At 38.9% G+C, this 24,163-nt stretch overlaps 2 protein-coding genes across 5 annotated transcripts in view; both read left to right on the forward strand.

The window, feature by feature from the left end:
• acot7 (acyl-CoA thioesterase 7) overlaps positions 1–15,406 on the forward strand; it is a 48,765-nt gene extending 33,359 nt beyond the window's left edge. For all 3 annotated transcript variants that reach the window (XM_079359447.1, XM_079359446.1, XM_079359445.1), the window contains 2 exons: positions 2,280–2,464; positions 14,955–15,406. In XM_079359447.1, coding sequence (XP_079215573.1) covers positions 2,280–2,464; positions 14,955–15,074 — 305 coding nt within the window. In that variant the 3' untranslated portion in view covers positions 15,075–15,406. The remainder of the gene's footprint in view (positions 1–2,279; positions 2,465–14,954) is intronic.
• A 4,172-nt stretch (positions 15,407–19,578) lies between these two features.
• Positions 19,579–24,163, forward strand: part of gpr153 (G protein-coupled receptor 153) — a 34,995-nt gene continuing 30,410 nt past the window's right edge. For both annotated transcript variants that reach the window (XM_079360255.1, XM_079360254.1), the window contains exon 1: positions 19,579–20,007. The gene's annotated coding sequence lies outside the window, so the exon portion shown is untranslated. The remainder of the gene's footprint in view (positions 20,008–24,163) is intronic.

The following is a 24,163-nucleotide window of genomic DNA, read 5'->3' on the forward strand; positions in this document are numbered from 1 at the left end:
AACAAAATAAATAAAACCCATGATTCTGCAAGCTTCATGGTAGTGAATGGATGTTGAGTTTGTTTTTCCTGATTCATTAATTTTTAAGTCTTCACTTCTTCTTCACTTCACCGTTCTTCACCACGTGGGAATTCATGTTAATTCACAAACAGCCACGTGAAGTCTCTGAAGTTGACGTCATATATGACCAATTAAAGCCTCCATGCTGTTTAAACTTGATTTGAAATTGTAAATCAATCATGTTACTCTATGTTTATCTTTGACAATGGCAGTGAGGGGAATTTAAATCCCCCCAAAAAGGTCAAAGAAAAAACCCATGATCAAGATTAACTGTCAGTGCTATCTCCCACTCTCATCCTCAAATGTTGCCCCTCTGTTATCCTTTAAAACCATGGTTCCCATTCCATATTTAGAACTGCACTGTCTATCTTAAAATTAACATACATTTTAATTGATCTCATTGTAGTCTGAATTACAAGTGTGGCAGACTTAGTCTGATATTATTGTGTGATTTATGGAACGAACATTTATGCAGACTTTTGAATGAAATATCTGTTTAGTTTTTAGTTTTCAATATGTGAAAATCAATGTTGATAACCTCAGATCAGACAGAGCCCCCCGACCACCCCACCATATACCCCATCCCCATCTTTGCTTTACTATGTAAGTTTGGGTTTTGCTAAGGGAACTTCAGATTAGCATATGAATAGGTTCAGTCTTCCCTAGTATTTGTATTGTGGATTTTTAAGAGCACATTTTTAGAGCAGGTTAAAAAAAACAGGTTAGTCGTTTGCAGGCTATTTTTCTCCTACTGTACAAACTTATAAAAGAGATGGGTTATGGTTATTCATAGAAGACATCAATTATATCTTACAGAAGACCAGATAAAAAGTGGCCCCAGAACATATTCACTTTGTATTTTCGCTGTATAATTCAGACAAGACTTGCTTCATTTGGGGGAAATATAAACATGGTTCATTGTAATCAGAAAATTAGTTTTAAGGACAGTTATGAAACCCCTCCCTCTTTATATAAATAACATCATATAAAATGTTCATCACATACTTAAAAAAGTGTTTTATTATGTACGTCTTTGGTTGTTTTTTAAGCTCCGAGTCACATACTCAGGATCTGTCACAGATGTATAACACCCTTTCCCCTAATCTCTATTTCAACAGCAGTAATAATACAGTACCGGCACATCAAAGACAATAAAGAAACACATCAGCAATGCTGTGTTGCATTAGCTGATTCTTTTTCCCCACCTTTCTGCATTGACAAAAGAATAAGAGCACAGATTGTGATGAGTCAGATGCATTAGATGGATTTAAAAGCACTCAGGTTGAATTCAAAAGTAAGAGTACTGTACAAAATGCTCTTAGCAGTGGATCTGATTTGTCCTCTGAAATATATATATAAATTTCAACATCTTTAAAAGGGTTTAAAACCTCATATTTGTATTCCAAAGGTATGTTGTTATTTATTTCTCGACATCCTTCTTTTTATTCATCTGAGTCTGAGACCTGCAGGCTGTACTTTCTAAACCCTGGCAGTCAGAGATCATCAGCCTGTCTTGCTCCGCAGACTCTTTCAGTGGCAAAGACTTAAACAAGTTCATGATGCAACAACCTGAAGGAAATTGCAAGAGCAGATCCCAAGGTGTCCAGGGCTAAATAAATAGTTTTACAGGCTTATTTCAATTTCAAAGTCAATTCACTTTCAGTGTACGTAGAAAAGAAGTTACTCCTTAAAGTTAGGTTTTGGTTCCTTAATTAACCAATCACCAATAACTATTCAATACTTGACTTTGTTTCCATTATGAGTGTGGTTTCCTTCTCTCTCTTTATTTTTTTATATTTTGTCATTTTTTATATCCATGTGGCTCAGGTATTATGTGTCTGTCTTCTTTCAAGAAGGTCGAGGGTTTGATTTCCAGCTCCTGCAGGATCATGTACCATGAGTTCTTGAGCAAGATATTTAACCCAGAATTCCTCCTGTTGCTCATCAGTGGCGTATGAATGAGATGTTATTTCTAATGGTCACTCCATGTAGCAACATCTCCCATCACTGTGTGAATGATTAGGTGTAAAAAGCACTTTGAGTAGTCTGAAGATTAAAAAAAGTAGTTCATATAAGTGGGTTTATTTCAGACATTTACTCATTTTCATTTGAAACATTAAAACTTTACATTCTGTTTTTTTATTTTTTTTTATTCCACGACTTCTTTATCATGAATGTTTAGATTTTTCTAATCTTTTTGTTTCTTTTTTCTTCCCAAGGCTGTGTGGTGACGGTGACAGGGCGGCTCACGTTTGTCAGTAATAAATCGATGGAAATTGAAGTGTTTGTGGATGCAGCTTCATTGGTGGAGGCTGAGAAAGGAAGGTACCGATCAGTCTCAGCCTTCTTCACCTTCATCTCTCTGGACAAGTACAACAGGCCTCTGCCTGTTGCCCCTCTAAAGGTTGGTGCCATTCAGTATCCACTTCCACTCTGTGAGTAGAACGCCAGCAGCAACAAGAAATTCAACCAGTCTCGCAGATGACTGGAGTAGATCCTGAAGTACTAATTCAGAATCAGTGGATTAATGAATCCAGAATCGTGTTGAATCGAAAATCGATTCTGAATCTTATCATGAAACTGTGATTTCCAGCCCTAGTTTTCTTATTAAAGTGACGAGTTGATGTCTTGTCTTTATCTGTGGCATTAACTTTAAAGTCATTGCAAGCTTTTTTAGTTTTGTTCAAGATGAATACTAATAAAGACTTCAAACAAAACCTGCTGCAGGCGACTTACTGGAAAACATAAAAGAGAGAAATGTAAAAATCAAGCCTAGCTGGACTTTTCTGTTATACCTTGTTTCCTTAGCAGAAACAAGGAATAACTTTTTTTTTTTGCATTAGACAAATGCTTATATGGAATTCAAACAGCATCCAAGGTTTCCAGTGAAATGTGTGACAGATAAAAGTGGTGAATTCTTCACCATATATTTTACAAATTAAAGCCCAAAATCTCTCCACTTCTCTTTTCAGAATATCTGATATTGTCTTCCTCTGCTTGGCCTAATGGAACATCCCTTCAGTCAATCATACCTATGACTATGGGATCGCTGAATGCAATGCAGTCTCTTTTGTCTTTTTTGGCAGATTTCCACATAGGTGTCAGCACATTTAATGCTCTGCTGTGTCTGCTTAACTTTAAGCACCAAGCAATATATGTCTGGCTGACTCAGCACTTATTGTCAGGATGTAAGCGGTGCATGTGCACCTGCAGACTGGTGAGAGGAGCTCGCTGTTTGTTCTGCCTCGGCAGTACATGACGATCCAAACCCATTTTTATAAGCAAACACACCAGCCATCTGTCTAAATCAGCACATTTAAATGATCTCCTGGCATTTCGAACAGGCCGATAGTCTCTGTAATAATCGCTTTAAAACACGTCCAACTTTTGTGTCAGATGAAGTCAGCTTGGCAGTAAGTGGGGTTTGGGCAATAAAAGAGACATTACAATTGACATTGAAAGCACTAAGTGGAGCATTTAGTGACCTGTCATTAGATTAAGCTTTTATATCATAATAATGATACACATCTACATGGCACATTTTATTAATGTAGGTCTGCTTGATGTCTTTGGGATTTTTATTTCGGTCATTCCAGTTCAATTATTTACTTTATCCAAAGTGACATACTTTAGAGAGTAAGACACAAGCAAGGATTTAGAGAGGAGGAAACGATGTCATTGCAAAGGGGGGGACAGGGGGATCATTGGAGACTTAGGACCCTGCTGTGAAGGTTGGATCAGACGCCAATTGGCAAAAGCGTGAGTGACTGTGACCTGGGTGAGAAATTTTAGGTAAGGAGGACCGTTTTTGTCGCTGTTTTGTAAGTGAGAAGCAGAGACGATGTCTTGCACAGCATCAAAAATTTGAGAATGAAAGCGTTCAATTTTGCTTTCCAGTATAAGTTAGAGCTGGTTGTTCATTGTTGAAAATGATGTGTTACATTTATTGTTCTCTTCGCATCCAGACAGCAATAAGTGAATACAATACTAAGTCTGCTCAAATTAAAAGCCCACCTGCATAACAGTATGTACAGCCTACCTCAGAACATTCTGCCTGTGCAGTCTGATACAACTAAAACTAGCAAGCTGGTTCACAAGAATGGAAGGGAAGGCTGCTTTGATACGCTTACAGTAAGAACTACAACAATGGACTTCTCTCTCTTCTCTCTATACCTGTAACATCTAGCTTAATCTTTGTTTTTTTTCTCTAAATGTGTTGACCTAAGCTTTAAACAATGCCCATAACAAGAGGCTGAGGCTAGCTTCCGTTCAATTTGACCTACAGTACCAACAACAGGCCATTACTCTTAAGTGCATTCTTGAACAAAATTCAGGGTTTGCACCCGAGCTAATCATTAAACTTTCAGTATTGTGCAGAGGAGTGAGGGAGCCAGGAACATGTATCAAAAGATCCTGCAGCAATATTTAAAGAATCAAAAGTCAACCACTAAGTAGCTCTGCAGCTACAAAAGAATGAACGATGTAGAAAAAGGAGACATTTTATGTTCAGCAAATGAAGAACTATCGTCATGTCCTACCATATCTCTATAGCAATATGAGTGTGTTATAAGAAATTTCAAGGCAGAAAGACTGACTGGCAGTGTGCAGAGTGAAGCATGGGCCAAAGGTTGTTAAAGGTGTTGTGTCTTGCTGCAGAGTGCTGCAGAGACCCCAGGTACTATGAGTTTTCATAAGCCCTTAGAGGTGCATCATCATTCTTTAACAACAGGACATGTTCGAGTGAAAACACACTTCTCTGCCTCTCACCCTGCCAGAGAGAAATGGGTATTAAATGTGTTTTTCAGCCTTATCAAAAGCTCAGTCTCCCAATTTCCATTTCACAAAATGCCATGTTTGGTGCAGCTTTTGTGTTTGCTTCCTGAATGCATTCATTACTTGTTTTTCCATTACACACACGTTTGTCATGGCGTGTGTGAGAGTGTCAGGGAGCTGCAGCAAAGGTAAGGGTCATAGCAATACCTCTGTTCACCTTAAACGAACGAAAAGAGAAGCTTAAATTTTCCTGTCTTTAATAATTCATTTTCATCATTATAAATGGAGGCCTAGATGAGCCTGGGCTGCCAGGGTTCGAATGTAGGAATTTGAGAGATATTTGTGTGCTGGTCAGAAGAAAAAAAACAAAAAAGACGATGTAGAGTGTTTGTGTGTTTGTGTGTAAAAATGAGACAAATAAAGCATGTTTAGGTTTGTGTGAGAGAGAGCATGTGGATGTGCACGTGTTTGAACAGATCACTGAGCACCAATGCGTGTGTTTATTTATAAGAGTAAGAGACGGATGATGAAGCTCAATCAGGGCTATTTCTGGCTTTATGACTATTTACTGAGAGCATAAACACAGGATTAGATTGAACCAAAACCAGGGGTATGCTATCCAACCTGAAGGGATGGCAGTAAACCTATTTATAGATGTCAGTCCCTCGGTGTATAAGACACGAGCATGCAGGAAATAAGGTTCAACACATCAATCCAATTAACACCTGAGTTTCCCCTGGCAGTAAGATGGGACTGCGAGGGATGGAAATGTAATGATGACAACAATTAGACATGTTAGCCACCCAAACAAAGAGCAACACACATTTGGCCTCCCTGCCCTTCCATTTAAATTGTACAGCCACTATCTGCATGATTATCCCAGATAGTTGTTTTGAGATTTTACTAATGCATGGCCACTAATGGTTGATAGACTTCATGTTCTTAAGTGGAAAAGTTGAGAAGACAACAAAAATAAATAAAGAACACTGACAGTGTTAACTATTTGAAGTAGATACTGTATATGTGACAAACTGCAGCACTGCTGACATTTTTTAGAATTAAACTTTTTAAGATCCTGAAGAAGGATTAGATGTCTTTTTGCTGAAATGACTTCCAGAGCTGATGTGTAAAGTACAGAGGCTGGCAAACAAGGTCTAGAGAGACAGGCTGAGGCAGAAACAGACATAAACAGGAGGCAGAGAACAAAAACTGGATCAGCATTTTTTTTTAAACAAAAAGTTACTCAAAACATTTCAAACATAAGGCATGTATCCTTAGAAATGCTTTAATCAGGTAGGTTACAAAATGTGTTAAAAATCAATTTGTCCCAAGTTCAATTCAATGATATAAAATAGTGTTGGGCACATTACTGAAAAATAGTAGTCCATATTAGTTACAGTTACACATGATTTCTATTAAAAAGCGACTGAGTTTCTGCTCTTTAAAAGTCATAGTATTAGAGCGTTACTTTTTTTTTGTTTCAATCTACATACTAGTGTTCACATTATTAAGTGTAGCTGTGGAAGAATCGAGCTGTAACAACCAGCACATATCATATGACACTATCCTTTTTAATATGTAGCTATATTTACTCGTGTTGTCAAAGGGAACAGGCTCAACATATGAACTTATCGTGGAGCTGGCATTGTTTTACAGTTTTTTGGGAGATTTTTTTCCCTTCATTAGGAGAGATGAAGAGAAGGTTGAACTGTTGGGAGGAGAGAGTAGTGGTTCACATGCAGCAAAGCGCCAAGGCTGGATTAGAACCCACAGCTGCTGCACACAGTGTGCGACAAAACATCTATCGTCACTCCCTGCTGTGTATTAAATCAAGGCGGCTGTTTGTCTGACGTGTCTCCTCCTTCGTCTGCCGAGCTAACGTGATCTGCACCTGAATCTCTGACGTCTGCAGCATCACGCTCTCCGACTGCTCTTGAAGTAGAAGCTTGTTATATATTATATATTCTTCTACTCCTTTTAACAAAAAAACATAGAGCCAATGGAAAAAAAATAAATGGGGGAAAAAAGAACCACCCACACCCCCTGAATATTTTCATTCAAAATACTGCTGATCAAGAATGGACTTTCAATCTGATATTTGTCCAATTCAAATAACATGGAAGATGTGGTACATTAAGAAAGTTAACTTTAATGTTGGCATTCTACTCCAATAACTTACAAGCAGACAGCTGTCATGTTAGCCAATGCCAGCAGACATTCTTTTTTTAAATCTCACAAAATTTCACACAAACCCACTCACCATCTTCTGTTGATTCCTGTTGAGCACAAGAGGTCAGAGCTGACATTAAAGTCCTCACGTGATGTATTAGTATGAATATATTGTGTTATGCATGGTCAAAATAGCTTTGTAAGAGAACAATACAGGCTCAACCCAGACTGTAAAAACATATGGACTATTTTGTTTAACAATTCACTATTACGACTCATTAGTACTCATAGATGCAAAGACAAATATTTTCTTGCTTACTTCTACAGGAAGTATGAGTCAACCAAAAACCATTTGACATAAAGTGTGTAAAGTTAGCTCTCTAGGTGTTGCAAATGCTGCAACATTTGAAAGGCTGGAAAGCCGTGCTACTGTATTGTAGCTGTTGCCACTCTTTCAGCTTTCAGGCTAAGCTAACTGACCTCTGTCTTTATATCTTGAATCATACAGATAATTCCTCAGAGGGGAATCAGATTTAAAATGTAGCCTGAGCAAGTATTTTCAAAAACGTTAATTCTCAAAACGTTTTACTACAAACATGCCATGTTATTCAGTGTTTTTTCCCCCTCAAATTTACAAAATAATTTCTTCCTAGCCCCCCCCCCCCATAACAAAATCAAATAAATCCCATTCCTATCATTTATTTTCTTATACTGGAAACCTCTTTTTTAATTCAAATCATATAAACAAAACCTTTCTCACATTTGTTCCAGTTTCCCTGTGATTCAGAACCCTTTATATTGATTTCTTGTTGTTTAACACATTTCATGCATTGCTTCAGTGTAAGGCTCCATTTGCCACAGGATAGGCTGCTGTAAATTGTTTTAATACACATTAATGACGCCCAACTGCACTCTCTAATAATCTCATGACAAAACCCTTCTCGTGTTTACTAGTTATATGAAAAGCCAGATGTACTGTAGATGTATCTTTACAACTGTTCTAGCTCCTTTTTTTTAAAGCTTGCATGAACCACCCGTTTCATTCAAGCATAGACACACCCTCATGTAAAAACCCAACCTGATGAAATCTTCATGACATTGTGGCTGATTGTTCTCCATTTGTGCTCTATAAATAGCTGGATCGAAAGGACAGCTCTGCTATTTTTGACTGTAGGTGCTTTCCCTCCGTTCTCTCATCCTCACTTTCTCTTCACTAAGCTTGCCTGCGATTTCTATTTTTAGATTTTCCCATTTTAGCTTGACAGCGTGACAGGGGGTTTGTTGTTTATGGATGCGTGTGGGGTGTATGTGGCAGATGGGGGGTTTGTTTTGTTGATGAGCTTTCCCTACCAGCTCACAGTAGCATACTACAGTTAAAGCTGAACGGGGGAGGCAGAAGGGAGGATGTTGGGGTATACCTCACCTCTTGCAAGCAGTAATGATGTATGTGCACACTGGGCTCAAATAAAAGCTAGGAAGCATCACTTTCCACTGTCTGTCTTTATGGTTTTCTATGATGATTATATGGGGCAGCAGGTGCCTAAAGATTAGAAAATCTGGTTTGTTCCCTGCAGGTCAGCACTTTGAATGCTTAGCAGGTAGCCAGTTTATGGTACTGTACATACTATTTCTTTTGGGATATTAATGTTCTGTAGTTTCATTGTAAAGCTTGAGTGTGTGTGGGCCACATGATGAATGAAAAAGTTGTCATAATCTAAAACTGTGCTCACATCCAAGAATCAATCTGCAGAATTCATCATGGACAACAGACACTTTTTGTCCTTGTTAGATTTTCCTTCTTCTTTATGTCTCTCCCTACATTGTTTTCATTGTAACCCTCCTTCGTGTACCCTTAAATTCAATCTCTCTCTTTATCTTTCTTTCAATCCCCCACAACCCTTTCCGTCATCTCACCCTCCTTCCTTCCTCTCCATCTTTCTCGATCCCTCTCTTCCCTCCTCGCTGCAAGAGACTCAGCTGGCCTCCTGTGACACAAAACAAGCCTGGTTGTCATGGCAACCTCCTGTAGACCACATGAAGTGGTGCACATTTATTTTTAGATGCTGCCAATTCAAGACAATCAGCAACGGGTTAACGGGCAGGCTCGAGCTAGAGTTGCAGATGTGTCACACAGTACTGATCTGATGCATGGCACTCACTCACATTGCACCTCAGTCCATTAAGCTGCAAATAATGGTTTATTATGAATGCAGGGAGTCTCTTTATTTACTTAGGATTTTGTGAAGAAACACGTGGTACAATCAATTTTTGAGAGCACAATTAAAGGCATTTTAGCTGGCTTTGTGCCTCCTACAGTATAGTGGCCTTCAGAATACCTTTTTTCAGATTTCTATTAGGATCCATTTGTTTATGGATTGTTTATGTATAAGTAAAATAAAGCTTTTATTTATGTAAAATAAAAGCTTGAGCAAGAAGATACAGTTGAAGGTCAATATATTTGGAGTTTGAGTCAACTTCCTGGTGTTGCAGTTAAATGCTCAGACGCTTGTGAAAATTTGGTGCGTTGGCTTCTTTGCAATTGTGACATTAAGATTTTAAGAAATACACAAATAGTTAACATTCACATTCCTGCTTTTAAATTTGTCGAGTTGCTGAGACCAAGATTATTGAAAGCTTTATAGTAACTATTTGGTCATATTAACTAAATACAGGCAAAATGATAGCATCCAATGTTAATGAGGACTAAAAGCCAGCGTTGAGGATTTGCTTTATGTCTACAAATAAAACACCTTTCTTAAAAGTGTCATCCTTTGTGTACACACACACACACACACACACACACACACACACACACACACACACACACACACACACACACACACACACAAACACATGTTAATATCCAGACCCAATCCAGATGGCTATTATTTTCTTGAGCCGGTTGCTTTCAGCATAGAGCTAATTTTTGAGACATTGGCATTTGGCATTCGTAGTAATGATGCCCATATTTAGCCTTGTATTTTATTTGACTTTTACTGATCCAGGTGAGATCAGAGAACTCTCAACAGAAACAATAAGACTCATACACTACAAACTAAGTTAACATTATAAAAAAAGAAAGCCTGATTTCAAGACCTTATACTAAGGATTTTAAAACATTCAGGGTAACAAGTTTTGCTATTTGAAATCAGACTGTAGGTGTTTCCAACCAAATGGAAACCAAAAAGCTATCTTTTTCAGATGGTGGCTGTAGCTCAGTGGTGGGGTCGTTGTCTCCCAACCGGAAGGTCAAGGGTTTCATCCTCAACAACATGTCCGATGTGTCCTTGGGCAAGACACTAAACCCTTTATATCCTAAATCCTGCTTATTTGGCGGTAGTGGCGAATGAATGTTAATGAATGAGATTAGTTACTTCTGATGGTCTCAATTCGTAGCAATCACTGCCATCAGAATGGCTAGATGTGACATGCAGTGTATGTAAGTCCATTTACCATTGACAGGGAGGTAAGAGGAAGGGAAGTCTGGAATCTGAAAAATAGCTTTAGAATTAAAGATATAGCGATGCTCAGAGTATATTTATAGCAGCCATGGTGACTTTAGAATATATGAAACAAAGCTAAATAAGAAAGAAATAGTTTTTGATAAATCTCAGAGCACCATGATTCCATGATGAAGACTTTGAGCAAAATTTTTCATGTGTAATAGATTCCACTATTTTTTTTCCCTTTTACGTTAAAGGAGAAAAAGGACCTGCAGCACCATCAAAACCTACTGAAACCTTCAGCTTTTTAGCCCCATGGAAGACAAGTTGGCATCCACTAAAAACCCTCAGTTTCAAATTAAGTAGTACAATCCTACAGAGAAGATTACTTAGTGGTAAATTCTTGAATTGTTTAGAAGAAGCCTCAGTATGTTTTACATGTTGAAAAGTCATGTGACCTGCTTATTGTAATACAATCTCAGCATTTTCAAATGTGATTTGTTGACTTTTATTGCATTCCACACACAGATAAACTGACTTGAAACTGTAATACCAAATGCTGAAAAAACATCTTGGCCACATCAGTGTTAAATATTTGAGTTGCATTTGAACTAATCGTAACAAATCAGAGAACAGCTCTTATAGTACAGTGCTAAGTACATAAACCAAAACATATTTTTTGCACAATAAAAGGGCGGCTGTGGCTCAGATGGTCTATTGTCTGTCAACCAAAAGGTCGGGGGCTTGCAGTCTCATGTCCAATGTGTCCTTGGGCAAGACTAAACTCCCAGTTGCTCCAGCTGCTTCATCTGCTGCGTTTGAATGTTTTTGAATGGGTAGGTGTGACCTGCAATGTAAAAACTAGAGACTACAAGCTAAAGTCCATTTACCATGTACCAAGTAAAGGCAGAGTGCTGCGTATTTTGATGCAGACATAAAACAAGCATTAGCACTGTTAGGGAGCTTGATAGGCTCTTTACCAGAGAGTCAGCAGCAAGACTTGATGATGCTGCATATTCACAGATATTAGACTGAAGCCACTGTGGGAATACTGATTACATGGGGACACCAAAAGGATATCATGTGACGAGCAATTTCACCGTAATCTCACTAGCTCTCACTGAGTTATACAAAATTTTGATCTGCATGAGCAGCAGCACATGTGCAGCCTCGTCGGGATGAAGAAAAAAATGATATAAGCAGGAAGATAATGTTCAAACAGAGCCATACACAAGGACCTATTACCGACCAGTATTAAGAATTAGATACAATAGCTCTTGGTTAAAGGTTCAATTAGACCATCTGCACCTTTCACCATTAAAGACTGAAGCAGCCCTTTCAAACCTAAGTGGTATCTATCATTGTTAAAAATGTACTCGATGCATCATTAGTGCCTGGAAAATTCACTAAGTCAGTGTCTGATTTTCTCATCCTCTGCCCTAAACAGAAACTGTTGCAGACGATTTCTCCTGTTGTTATTAATTGTCATTCTTCATTAGCCGGAGTCGGGCGTACAGTTACTTTTAATTAGCTTGCTCGTTAAACACATCAAGCTGAAGAAGATTGTAACTCTTATGGTTTCAAAAGTGAGATGAAATAATTGTCTAGACCTTTATGGTCCTCAGTGGCAGAGAGATAGAGGAAGAGAAGGAAAGGTAAAGAGAAGAAGAAGAGCTGGATGAGAGAAAAATTAGAGTATAAACAGTATTATACTTGAACTGAGATACTATTCAGTCAGAAAAATCACATTTGTTTCAGTGGCAAAATATAATTTGAGTATGTGTATAGGCTACGACCTCCTCACTCTGCAGATGTGTTTCCCATTCAGCAAAGTGAGAACTGATTCAAGCAAGCTGTGGCATGCGAGTGCATGCTGAGGTGGTGTGGCTGAGAGACAGAGCGTTCTGTTGGTTTAGTACAGATGAAGAAGCGCACACATTTTTGTAGCTTTAAAAAATGTCAAATGCGGAGAGTGAGTTTATCAGGTGATATGTGAACTATGAAAAGTGTTGTGTAAATAGTTAAGCTTGAGTTGACTAAAGTCTGAACTAGCTTAAATACATCATTCCATGAGTATGCATTTGCTTACAGTATGTTTGGATTTTATCTTTCTATTGACGTGTACTGTAATTGCACTAATTTGCTTCCCTGTTTTTTTCATCATGTTTGACCTTTGAGCCTTGCATCAATGTTGCACATGCACTCAAAAGCTAGCAGAGAAAGATTTTTTTTTTAATCTAATTAGCTTTTTATATAACTCTTTTTTTGACATGTATGTACATTACTATGCCATCTTTCATCAATAGCTGTACGTCTTTTCTGTTGAGAAACGCACACCACCAGTTAAATGTTTAACTTAATTATGTAATTAGGTTTCACTAATGTACAGGTTAAAATGATGATGTTGTGGGGCTGTATCCCTTCAGGACAGACATCTTTGGTATGCCCAGTAGCCGAGTTAAAGTAGGGTGATTAAATAAACCTATTTTTGGTGTCAGGTTCCTAAATCTCCTTGTCAGGGTTTATTTATATACTTCTTTAATAACCAATTCCCTCTATAATTGTGCTTTCACTCCAATTGGTAATGTTAATTAATGTAGCCTATTATGCTTGTCTGATTACTGAGCTGCACCACAGTATAAAAGCAGCTGATTATTCAGAAAGTTAGCAACTAAAAACTCATGTTGAAGTTTGTGAAGCTGTCTGCCTTCCAATATGGACTCAGCCAAACACTCTGTCTGTGAAGTGGTGATAAAGGTTAAGCTTGATATGATTTGTTACAATATACTGTACAGGTTAAATATGTGACGTTATAGTCAGAACACAAGACACAAAAAATGTGATTTTTCTAACACATTTTGAAAGTCTACAAGTAAATAATTATCATCAGATTCCCAATCTATGACCTCATGTCAAGTTAACTGTCAAGTTAACTGTTGAATGTGTATGGTCTCATACACATTCAACACTAAAAACACTAAAACTGTGGTGAAACTTGGTATCCTTTTTTTCTAACTCAATGCACTGGAATCATCCATTACTTTCATTTGAGTGACAAAAGCAAAATTGACTGCGTTATATATTAATTGTTATATAACCAGCATACACCAAACATACCAATGCTACAGCTTTATACTCCTGACCCTAAACTACATAAGAGATTCTCAGTGTCAGTATTTTCATTTTCCCATCACATCTGAGTCGTGACCTTTGGGCTTGTCTCTCGTATGAAATGTAGTTAAATCTGTTGCCACTCTCTCTCCATAAAGTTAAAGCCCCATCTGTTAGCTTTGCACCCAGGGTGCTGCTGAATGACAGGTGCTCTTTAATCTGCCGCCCACCTGGTGTGTGCACAGATTGGGCTTCAATCTGAAAATTACCTTTAAAGTTAAAATTCACCTGCGTTCTATATGTTAGCTGCAAAATCACACAAAAACATATACCAACATGTTCTCACACACACACACACACACAGACACCTACAAACATACACACACACACACACACACACACACACACACACACACAAAAACACACACACACACACACACACACACACACACACACACACACTCCTCTGTTCTCCTGAACAGTGTGCAGAAAAGGGAGTGGGAGAGCTAACAGTACCATAAAAGTAAGTGTTGACACTATTGCTGGTTGTGGTATTGTTGTTTGAGTCACGAGGTTGCCAGGCAGTCTAATTAAACAGTGCAGGCTAGCAAGTGCCTCCGCCCACGAATCAGCTACCAAACTGAGATAAGTGAAGGCGAAGATTTATTCTTCACAAGCTTGAAAATGCTGTGCAGATTAAAAAGAGAACCCAAAATGGCAATATATTTCAAACATGAAAGGCCACAGTTGATTTAAGGTATATCTAACACTATTTTTTAGGAAACGATGACCATGGTTTGAAGTGCAATTTTACAGCTGAAAACACAAGGATACAGTCAGGTCAGAGATGCCAATACTTACTGGTACTTACTTCGGTGTAGGATGCATGGCCAGCAATTGTCATCAATCACAAGTCATGTAAATAATGCTATGTTACATAACTGTTACATTCTCTTCAAATGTCATGCAATCTGGCAAGCAGTTGTCTTGATAAAGATATATTTCATGACCAAAGAAGTGGACTCTCAGACAGATTGACAATGCAAACTTGAAGCTTTGCTGCCAGTTTGTGATTTAAAACAAATGTAGGCAGCACTGACGGTCGGTCACATACCTTGAAGAAGAAGCGCTTACATGCTACAGCAAATGTCTTGCAAATTCTGGAAAGATTTGTTTAATGTCAATTTAATTCCATTCCAGTGCATATAATGCTGCGCCTCTCCGAGAGTCAGTGATTCATTCTGTATTTCATCAAGAACACGAATGGAAAAGAGCACAGACTGATAAATTAGATCAGCGCTTCATGCCCACACTTAATATGAATCTGTATATGTAAATGATGAATGTATCTAAAAAAAAAAACAACCAATGATTTGTTTCTGTTTTTTGTTTCTTCAGATTGATGGAGAGGACGAACAGAGACGTGAAGAGGAGGGTAAAGCGCGTTACCTCCAGAGAAAAGCAAAGAGGCTGGCAGAGAGGGAGCAGCAAAGTGCTTCTGCTGCTAACCAAAGTTAAACCCCTGCACCAACAGTATAACCCACTCCACACATACAGTATACAACCAGATTGAAAGAGACCATTTCCTTTACATGTAGCCTCCATTTAAACCTTAACCTATGACAATAACTGATTTGAAGAACACACCAAAGTGTCTACATTTAGCTGAATATGTATTTTAAAGAAAGAGTATGTATTTTATTTTTGGGAGATTTCTAATGTTGTTAGAAGATTATTGAAGAGCTAAATCTGAGGACTTCATGATCAATGTCAATGCAATGTGTAAGGTTGAGTGCATCAAAGGTATGAATAAGTGAGTGAATAATAATGAATAAAAAATCAAAGTGTGAGTCTGGGGCTCTCGCCTTGTGTCCTTGCTAATTTGATGATGATGTCATTGTCTTGGGCTTGTCTTGGCTGACAAGGCACATGCTATCTATCTTTTCTGCGCTGTGTCTTTCACAGAGAAATCAGGGGAGCTCAGGGGGGTTTGACTCAACTTGCATCTCTCCCACGCCCCCCCTCCCCCCCCCTCACTGCTCTCCTCCTCCCTCCCCTGCTTACTGTCGTCCTTTCATCCATGTCCAATCTCTTGCAATGTCACTTTTTTCCTCCTCTCATCCACTCATCTATTTGTCACTCTTTCCCCCCCATTTTTTCCCCACCATCTTGCTTCATTTGTCTCCAAATGAGAATGGAGGGCTCATTGGAGAACAATCGAAAAAGAACTGTGTATTAATGGGTATCTCTCTCTCTTTGCATACATAAGATGTACGCATGCATGCACAAAAGTGATCAGAAAGATAAATTGAGGGCAGTTGTTGGCTACATGAAATCAATATTCATATGAACATGCCTGGACTGACTTTTATTAACCTGCCACATCCTGTTCAAATATTTAACTGGTTTGTCAGGAAGAATAGGTCGGTGTCAATTCTGTGCAACAGATGGAGAGAATTATTTTGAGATGAAATTTAAAGATGAAAACCGAGTGAATGCTATACAGGAACAGAGAGAGTTTGTTTGGACCTTCGCCCCTCTACTATGTTCTTGCACAAACATTATTATTATCACTCTGTCTTGGAGGTTAGCATTGTTTCCCTCTTTCCTTCCAAGTGTTCTTTTCATTTCTTCCATGAGAATAAAATGAGGCTCAACTGCACCAGGGGGGTGTGTGTGTCTATTTTTAACCCCTGGAAGTCAAGGCATCTTGTGGGGGAAGGAAAGTACAGGGAGGGAAAACATGATCTAGGGATGCAGGATGAAATGGAAAATGAATACTTGAGAGAAATGTGACCCTAACATACGTCATCTAAAAAGACATGCCTGATTGTCCATGCTCTGAAAACATTTAAATGATTTATCGTCATTTCAACAATGTTCATTCCTGTCTCATTCCATTTCAGCTGGTAGCAGCTGGCTTTTCTACGTAGAGACGCAATATGGTAACCATGGTTACTTATGTGAAAGAACAGACTTGAAAGGAAGAGATGACACCAATAAAAATAGACTTTTCTCTTTCAGAAAACAACACAAATATCTACATATCGCCATTATCCAACTCTTACCTGTGAATAATTGTTCCTGCCACCATAAACAGTACTTCATTGAAAATATGCTTAACATTATGTCACTCGAAGAAGCTGAGTGCCAAACAGCCTTTTCCTCCTCATCACTGAATAATGCAGAGAAAGAAAAAAATAAGTTTATCTCATATTTCCTCTCATGTGCTCGCATCTAAATTAGGGGACTAGCAGCCCTCTCACTGTGGTATCTCATTGTAGAGAGGCAGACGAGACAACTTAGAAGATGAATGATCCTCTGGCGCAGGAGAAAAACCATTAAGGTCCCTGAATGAAGGATAAACGATAAAGCAAGGTTTTGAGGAAAGTCTCATTTTTCATTACCGCTTTACATTTTTTCCTGGTCTCCATTGTCAGTCATTTTCTGACAGCAGGAGCTTTACTTCCACACATGATAGAATACACAGAAACCTGAACCACGTGCATGTTATACTTCAAGGTCACTCGTGAAAATAAGTCTGTCGATATTTGTGTGAGGCATTGTTGCTGTTGTGCACTGGCAGACGTTGCAGGTGCTCTAAGGTGTGTGGGCCTAAAACAGAGAGAGGTTGAGTAAGTCAATGTTTTCCTTATTTTGGTAAATGTTTTTTTGTGCATCATGGAAGACCTTCACAGAGCTGAGGGATGAGTCCTACTTTCAATCCTCCTCTGTTATCTGGGCCGGGAGCCAGCAGGGCTTTCCTTGCAGAGAAGTAGGTGATGGGCTGCACTTTGTCGAGCCTGGAACCTCCCTTTCTCTAAGTCACAGGGGACCACACTTGGGGAACCTACTACTGGATTAAGGCTGCCTCTAACTGTGAGGCACACAACCTCCATAAGGAGAGGTGGCAACACTTTAGAAGACATGAAAAGTAGATCATAAGAGGGCACATCAGCATGACATTGAAAACAGTGTTAACTATTTAAGAGCTTCTATGTGCTGGTGTGTGTATGTGTGTTATGTGATGTGTGATGGTGGAGCTGACAGTAAGAGTGGGGGCAGCCCTTTGCCAGCGGAGCCAGTGGGCGAAAATGCCTTCTGTTGCGTTTTACTTCCAGGTCACCTGGCATCACATAGGAGATGCTAGAGATGGACAGTGACATTCTTTTAGTGAAACCAAACAATCCAGCCCTGCCTAGTTTTTATGATGGACCTGTATATGTCTTAATTACAACAACAACAAAAATAATCGATACAGGGCTAAACTCATAAACCGTTGTTGTGTTTGTGCAATTATACCAGAGAAAGAAACTTTGGTAAAGCAGTATTCTCATTTTCCTCAGCAAGCATGAAGAATGAATTCTGTTTAATGTACTGAAAGCCCATTAGTTAGTATTACAGAAATACTTGATGCCCATTGTAAATCTTTAACTCCACGGCTAATTTATGCACCCTCTGACCTATTTGCAATCTGGTCTAACTTGGCCCTGGAGCCTTAATAACAGAAATCTTAAATGCTCTCTGGTATAAGGGTATTAGGGCCAATTAGCCTACTGCAAACCTGAAAGTGCACAAATGAAAAACTTCAATGCATTTTAAGGCTGGTTTGGGCACTTTTGTGAATTAAATTGTGTGCATTGATTTTGGTTGCTGAAAAAAAAAAAAAATCCTTCACCAGGGGAGCTTTGAACTAATTTTCCCAACTTTTCCAGCTTGTGTTCTTTCTCTCACACACCTATTAGCTTCATGCACTCTGTACTTCTTTCCTTAATCTTGCCTGCATCTTAAAAGCTTCTGTTACATCAAAAGGGTCTCTCCTCAGCTTCTGATGTACCTTTGCATTAACATATCCTTACAAAAATGAGGGCAGCCTGTTCAACAGTGTAAGACAGGGCCCGTATGAAATGAAACAAAAAGGCATTCATTTGCATCAGTGGTAACTGCTTGGTTAAAATTAACAACATTTTTCTATAGCTGCAAAGTTGTATAAAGTAAAAATATTTCAACTCTTCATTCTCTGTGAAAGATTGTTAAAGCAGAATCAGTGAGTGGTTGTAGTCCTGATGTGAATCATAAAACATCTGGACCTGATTAGAATTCACAATTATAGACAAACTAGGCAAATCTCTGTGTCCTTTGCAGTCTATCGGATTTAAATAAGAAGAAAATACTGAAGTCTGCAGCTGTAGCTCAAGGTAAGCATTGACAGGATCAGCTGGGTGGCTCAGGGGAAATTTCCTACCCTGCCTCTGCATTTGGAGAAGCTTTTCTTTGCATTTCAGAACTGAACAGCACAGCTGTGTGGTGTTCTGCATGGGTATCTCCCAGGTGTGGTGTGTGTATCTGTTTAATGAATGGGAAGTTGGGAGAGCATGCACTGCTCATAAGAACACCCACCAAACAAATAAAAATGAAAATAACCCTTAATATAGTGGCAAAAAACCAAGACACCAGGGACCTCTGCATCTCTCCTCTTATGTGAGGCTTATTAGTTTTCTCACTCGGTACAATGTAAGCCCCGAGGGAGGAAAGCTGCTCTTACAGAATCATCCAGGGAAGAGAGTCTTACATAACAAGTCGTATAATGTCAATGAAAAAGGCCGATTAATAGAAGCATGAATAACATGAAAAAATCTTGAATGGTTTTGAGAGGGTCAAAGCAATAAACATTTTAGAGTGATAAAAAAAATATTTCAACGATAGCACGTCAAATCCGGTAAAGACGTATAGGCTATTTCATAGCAATTGGCTTTTACAGACAGAGGCTTATATTTTAACGTTCATTATATTGAAGTCTTAAGTCCATTTATCAGCTCCATCAAATTATAGACCTTCGATTAAAGTAGACTACCCTCATTTTGATTCTGAAGTTTCAGCCGTAAAATGACGTTTTAATCAAAAGCAACTGTGCAACATACATGAGCAGTTCTCCATCGGTCTCAATGCCGACTCTTTTTCCATGAATTATTTCTTATTGCGGTTCACTCCCACGGCCACGGAGCGTCTGACTCGCGAACGAGCCTGTGCTGTCGAGAGCGCGCGCAGCAAACATGCCTCATTCGTCGCTCGTCTCACCATTGTCAGAAAACAGGGGAGGGAATTCGTGTTTTACCTAAGGTCTCGGATTATTTCAGCGCTTGTTGTCGCGTGATCCCTCGTTTCGTGGTGAAAAAGCTACAATCTTCGCATATACACGTTGATAATTAGTTGCCCCCTCCAGTTAATGAGTCAAAGAGGGCAACAAGATACAAGAGGGGTCCAGCTGTGTATGATGATGTATGTCGGACTCTGAGCTCATCCTTCATCTCGCAGGTCGTCCCTTTTACTTAATGCTGGGGATGTAAACGCTGGAAAGCCGCTCTAACGGAACCGAACTGATGTCACTCAACGAGACTGTCTTCGTACGCTGGAACAATGAACCACTAGGAGCCGAAACGTGCAGGAAAGGGTAAGACAAGAGTCACAGCTGATTTTAATAATGGTAAATTCAATGGTGATTGAGAAATTGAGCGAATTCTAACACAACAAGGCTTTGCCCATACAGGTGGTGTCCTGTAGCACAAGCAGCTCCATTGATGAGGAAAAGTGAATGTACATTTGAATTGGAATGTTGCCTAAAATTCCCGCGAACACACCTTGAAAACTGACCTATTTTGTGAAGGCTATTACTTTATATTTAAAGTAAGCTATATGCAAGAGAAATACAAATGAGTAGGCTAAGTGACCTAATTAAAATATTGAAATACAAAAAGCCTATGCAAAACACTATAGGCTTTAACTGTAGGCTATACGGAATGTCTTTTGCATTAAATTGGTGCTGGTGTAAGAATGGTGATGCAGCTTCTAGGTTTGGTCTTACGGTAAATTATTATTGGCCATCTGGTTAACACTCTAGTAGTGATAGAAAGAAAGGTGGACAAGTAAATGGAACAAATAGGTTAAGTTGGTTATTGGATAGGCCGTATAATAGACAGTGTGTCATACATAACATTTTATCTTATACAAAGACAAAGCTCTGGGTACATTAAAGGTATGTCGACAATATGTTGAGGACAAGATGAACGCCTTAAAAAAATCAATGACACATTGTGCCTCCATTGTGTGTGATGGCTGTTTTATAATTGTTTTTTCATGTTATAATAAGCTGGCAGATCTCATCATCTTATTTGGAATATTACACTTCATGATTCCTATATTCTTAATAAAGCCCATTTAAACAGCAGAACATGCGCGTTTCCCAAGTTAAATAGCAACATTAGCCTGCAATAATATTTAATAGTGGGATTTATACAGTAATTGCAAACAGAATCTTATCTGACTAGTGTGTTTGGAATTGAACTGTTGAATAAGGCAACATATTTCCACCTGCCAAGAGGCCTTATGCAACTTTAATTGCAGTAAGAGCTAGCTTAAAGTTGAAAGACTGTATCCAACTGTGATCATTTGAAAGCCCAAAAACATGAACATGCTCCATCTCCACAAGATTAGTCCCAAGATAGCACTAGGGAGGGGCTAAGTGAATTTTTTTTTTATCGTTGTAACCATAACTTTCTCATACATTCTTATTAGCATTTAGCTATAGCTTGCGGAAGACTCCGCTCATATTTTGGTTTTTGACAGGCCTGTAGCAGCCATAAATTATTAAATATTTATTTGCTTTCAGAGTGGACATGGTGTTTGAAAAATATAAAATGCTTTTCGGGGAGCTGATGGCCCAGTAATTATTTAATGCACCCCATACACAGAGGCTGTAGCCCTTTCATCAGGTGGCCCATATGAATCTGACCTCTGGCTTCTTTTACTTATGTTCTTCCCCACTCTCTCTACCTGATCTCTGATTCTATCCTCTATCCTGTTTCTGTAATAAAGGCATACTAAAGCCTCCAAAAAATCTTAAAACAAAACGCTTGTAAAGAAATTGCACACGACACAATATAACAAAAGACAGAGAATGTGAGCCTATAGTTAGATTTTTTTTTTAGGTCTATTTCACTGAAGAGAAATAACAGTAGAGATGGAAAAGAGGGTGGATAACACGTTTGTCACAGGTCAGAGAGAGGCCATGTGGCCAATGATCACATTTACTGCGCAGAGAAAGTGTAAACTATATCCTACATGTGACAGTTGGTGCTACACCACAAAGCCTCAGTGTTTCACAGGGCATATGTGACATTTTGTTTTTCACATTTGGCTCTGCCATTTCGTGATCGTGTTAGCCTGTGTTCACACTTCACTATTTTTTTTCAAAGACATTGACCAAAGTGTGGCTATACATTACTAAGACAGAATAATTTGCTCATGTGGCATTAATCACATTAAGACATGTATTGAAACACTTTAATCCCTTATGAATGCTTATGTCTATGGCACTAGTGTTAGTTGGAGAAAATGTAAAAATAAATCTATAACTATGATTGTTCTGTTTGTCATATGATTTCACTTTAACAGCATGCCTGTTTCCTGTACAAACTCTAATCCCTCTACCATATGGTGCACAGCTATCCAGCTACAGTCATAGCTGGAGGTAGCGCAACATAAACAGGAAGAGAGCCTCTGGGATTGCATTTGTGATGGAAAATTCAACTACTGTGACAGGCCAGTCCCTCTGCTGAAGAAGTGTTTGTGGTTAGCCTCAGGAACATGAAACAGCATGATGGTTTCTGGCTTGTGACCTATTTAATAAATCAGTGATCATTCATCCAATGAACACTGACTGATGATTTTTACTCCAGATTTCTGTTAATGGAAAACAACTGCAGGAGGGGAACAATGGATAAACGTGGGCATTTTCTTAAAGCAGGTTTTTGCCTGTGTTTATTCAAAGACCAGCAAGTTAAAACCGTAGACTGTGGTGGAAGAGTGGTTAGTGCTCGCCCCATATATGGAGTCTTCTACATGGGCGACCCAGGTTCGAATCCAACCTTTGACTCCTCTCCCACATGTCAATACCCACTCTTTCTCCCTGATTTCCATCCACAGTCCTATCTCTCCAATAAAGGCACAAAAGCCCCCCCCCAAAAAAAATAATAATAATAAAATAAAAATAAAACCATAGACTGTGTACATATATGGAGGAAGTCCCAGTTACATCACCCAATGCTTTCTGAAGGGCTGTTTTGGAAGGTCATCCATGACAGTTGCCAATTTGAAATGCTGACTGTTTCAGAGTTTCAGTCAGCCTAAGAACAGGCATAGAGTTGGAGCGTCTTTGGGCCTCCTGACAACCACTACAATGTGTCTGCCTTACGTCAGTTCAGTCACACACCTAGTTATGCCTAATGCATGTTATGTCTTAAAATCACCCCCACCCCCCGGTTTTCTGACCACACACACACACACATTAGAAATTGTGCATGCTTTCATTAGACGGAAAGTCAGAAGCCAGAGTCTCTAAAGCCCCTCTTGAGCTTGTTCTTTGCTAATGACTGGGATGAGAGTTTTTCCATGGTGTATTTTAAAGACTTCAGTGGAGCTGGGCTGACACAGGGACTTAAATCCTGGTCCTCTAGCTGGGCTTCATGCTTGCAATTGACTCTGCCTCCCTGCTGTACATTACTGAAACTGTGTTATCTAAGTCATAGAATATACAGTAAGTGCTTATGCATATTTGTTAGCTGGTCTCAAATGCTACAGGTGGATACTTTACAATGACTGCAAGTAGTTTTACCCACTAGAGGGAACATTAAACAGAATATGAAATTAAAGTTGGCATCTTTAATAATAGAGAAATAGGAACATCATCGCAGATTAAAAAAAGAAGAAGCTCCAAAGACAATGTTTCATTCTTAAGTGAAAGTTGCTCTACTTAAGCCCTGTGTGCAGAGGCTATAGGGAATGTATATCCAGTAGGGATGGGTACTAATACTCAAGTACTCGCCGCTGACTCCATTATTCGAGTAACATTTTGTTACTTGTGCACCTGTGCAAGCGCTGTTTTTGGCTTATACAGCGTTACTCATGTCACCAAGCTTTTTGTCTTTGCTTCACTGAATATACTAGCAAGAAAAATCATTAACAGGATACAAACATATGACTTCTCCGGCCACGGCTTCAGCTTTAGTACACACACGAGCCAGATATCAGCAAAAACAATAGACAGTTATGGCAACTCTTTATGAACATATTACACAGATAGCAAAAGCACAACAAATACAAAACTCTCTGCTACACCTGCAAAAAGTCAGCCAAGAAAAGTGATGACAAAAACAATGAAGTGCAAAATTGGTGGTGTTAAGATTGCATACCATAGAAATATTAGTTCGATGCTGAAATGCATGGGCTTAAAACACAATTGGAAAACAGCGGAGACAGAAAACAGGCAGTCACGCATCACAACATTTGCTAGCCCTGTTAGCACACGTTCTTAGCCTGCTCATTACCAAAACGGTAACTGGAGATATGCTCTCATTAAGTGGAATGGAATGAGAAGACTTCAGAGAGCTAATGGCGTTTGTCAAGCCAGAATACATGCTACTATCAAGGAGAACAACAGCTACGAGGCTGTTATTTGAGAGTGTAAATACAGTATGAAGTCCATATATGCTGTTGCCGTGACAAGACAATCAATCTCTTTTGTTAGCTATTTATTGATATTTATTTAAATA

The sequence above is a fragment of the Symphodus melops genome (genome assembly GCF_947650265.1).
Source record: "Symphodus melops genome assembly, chromosome: 13".
Classification (NCBI taxonomy): Eukaryota; Metazoa; Chordata; class Actinopteri; order Labriformes; family Labridae; genus Symphodus; species Symphodus melops.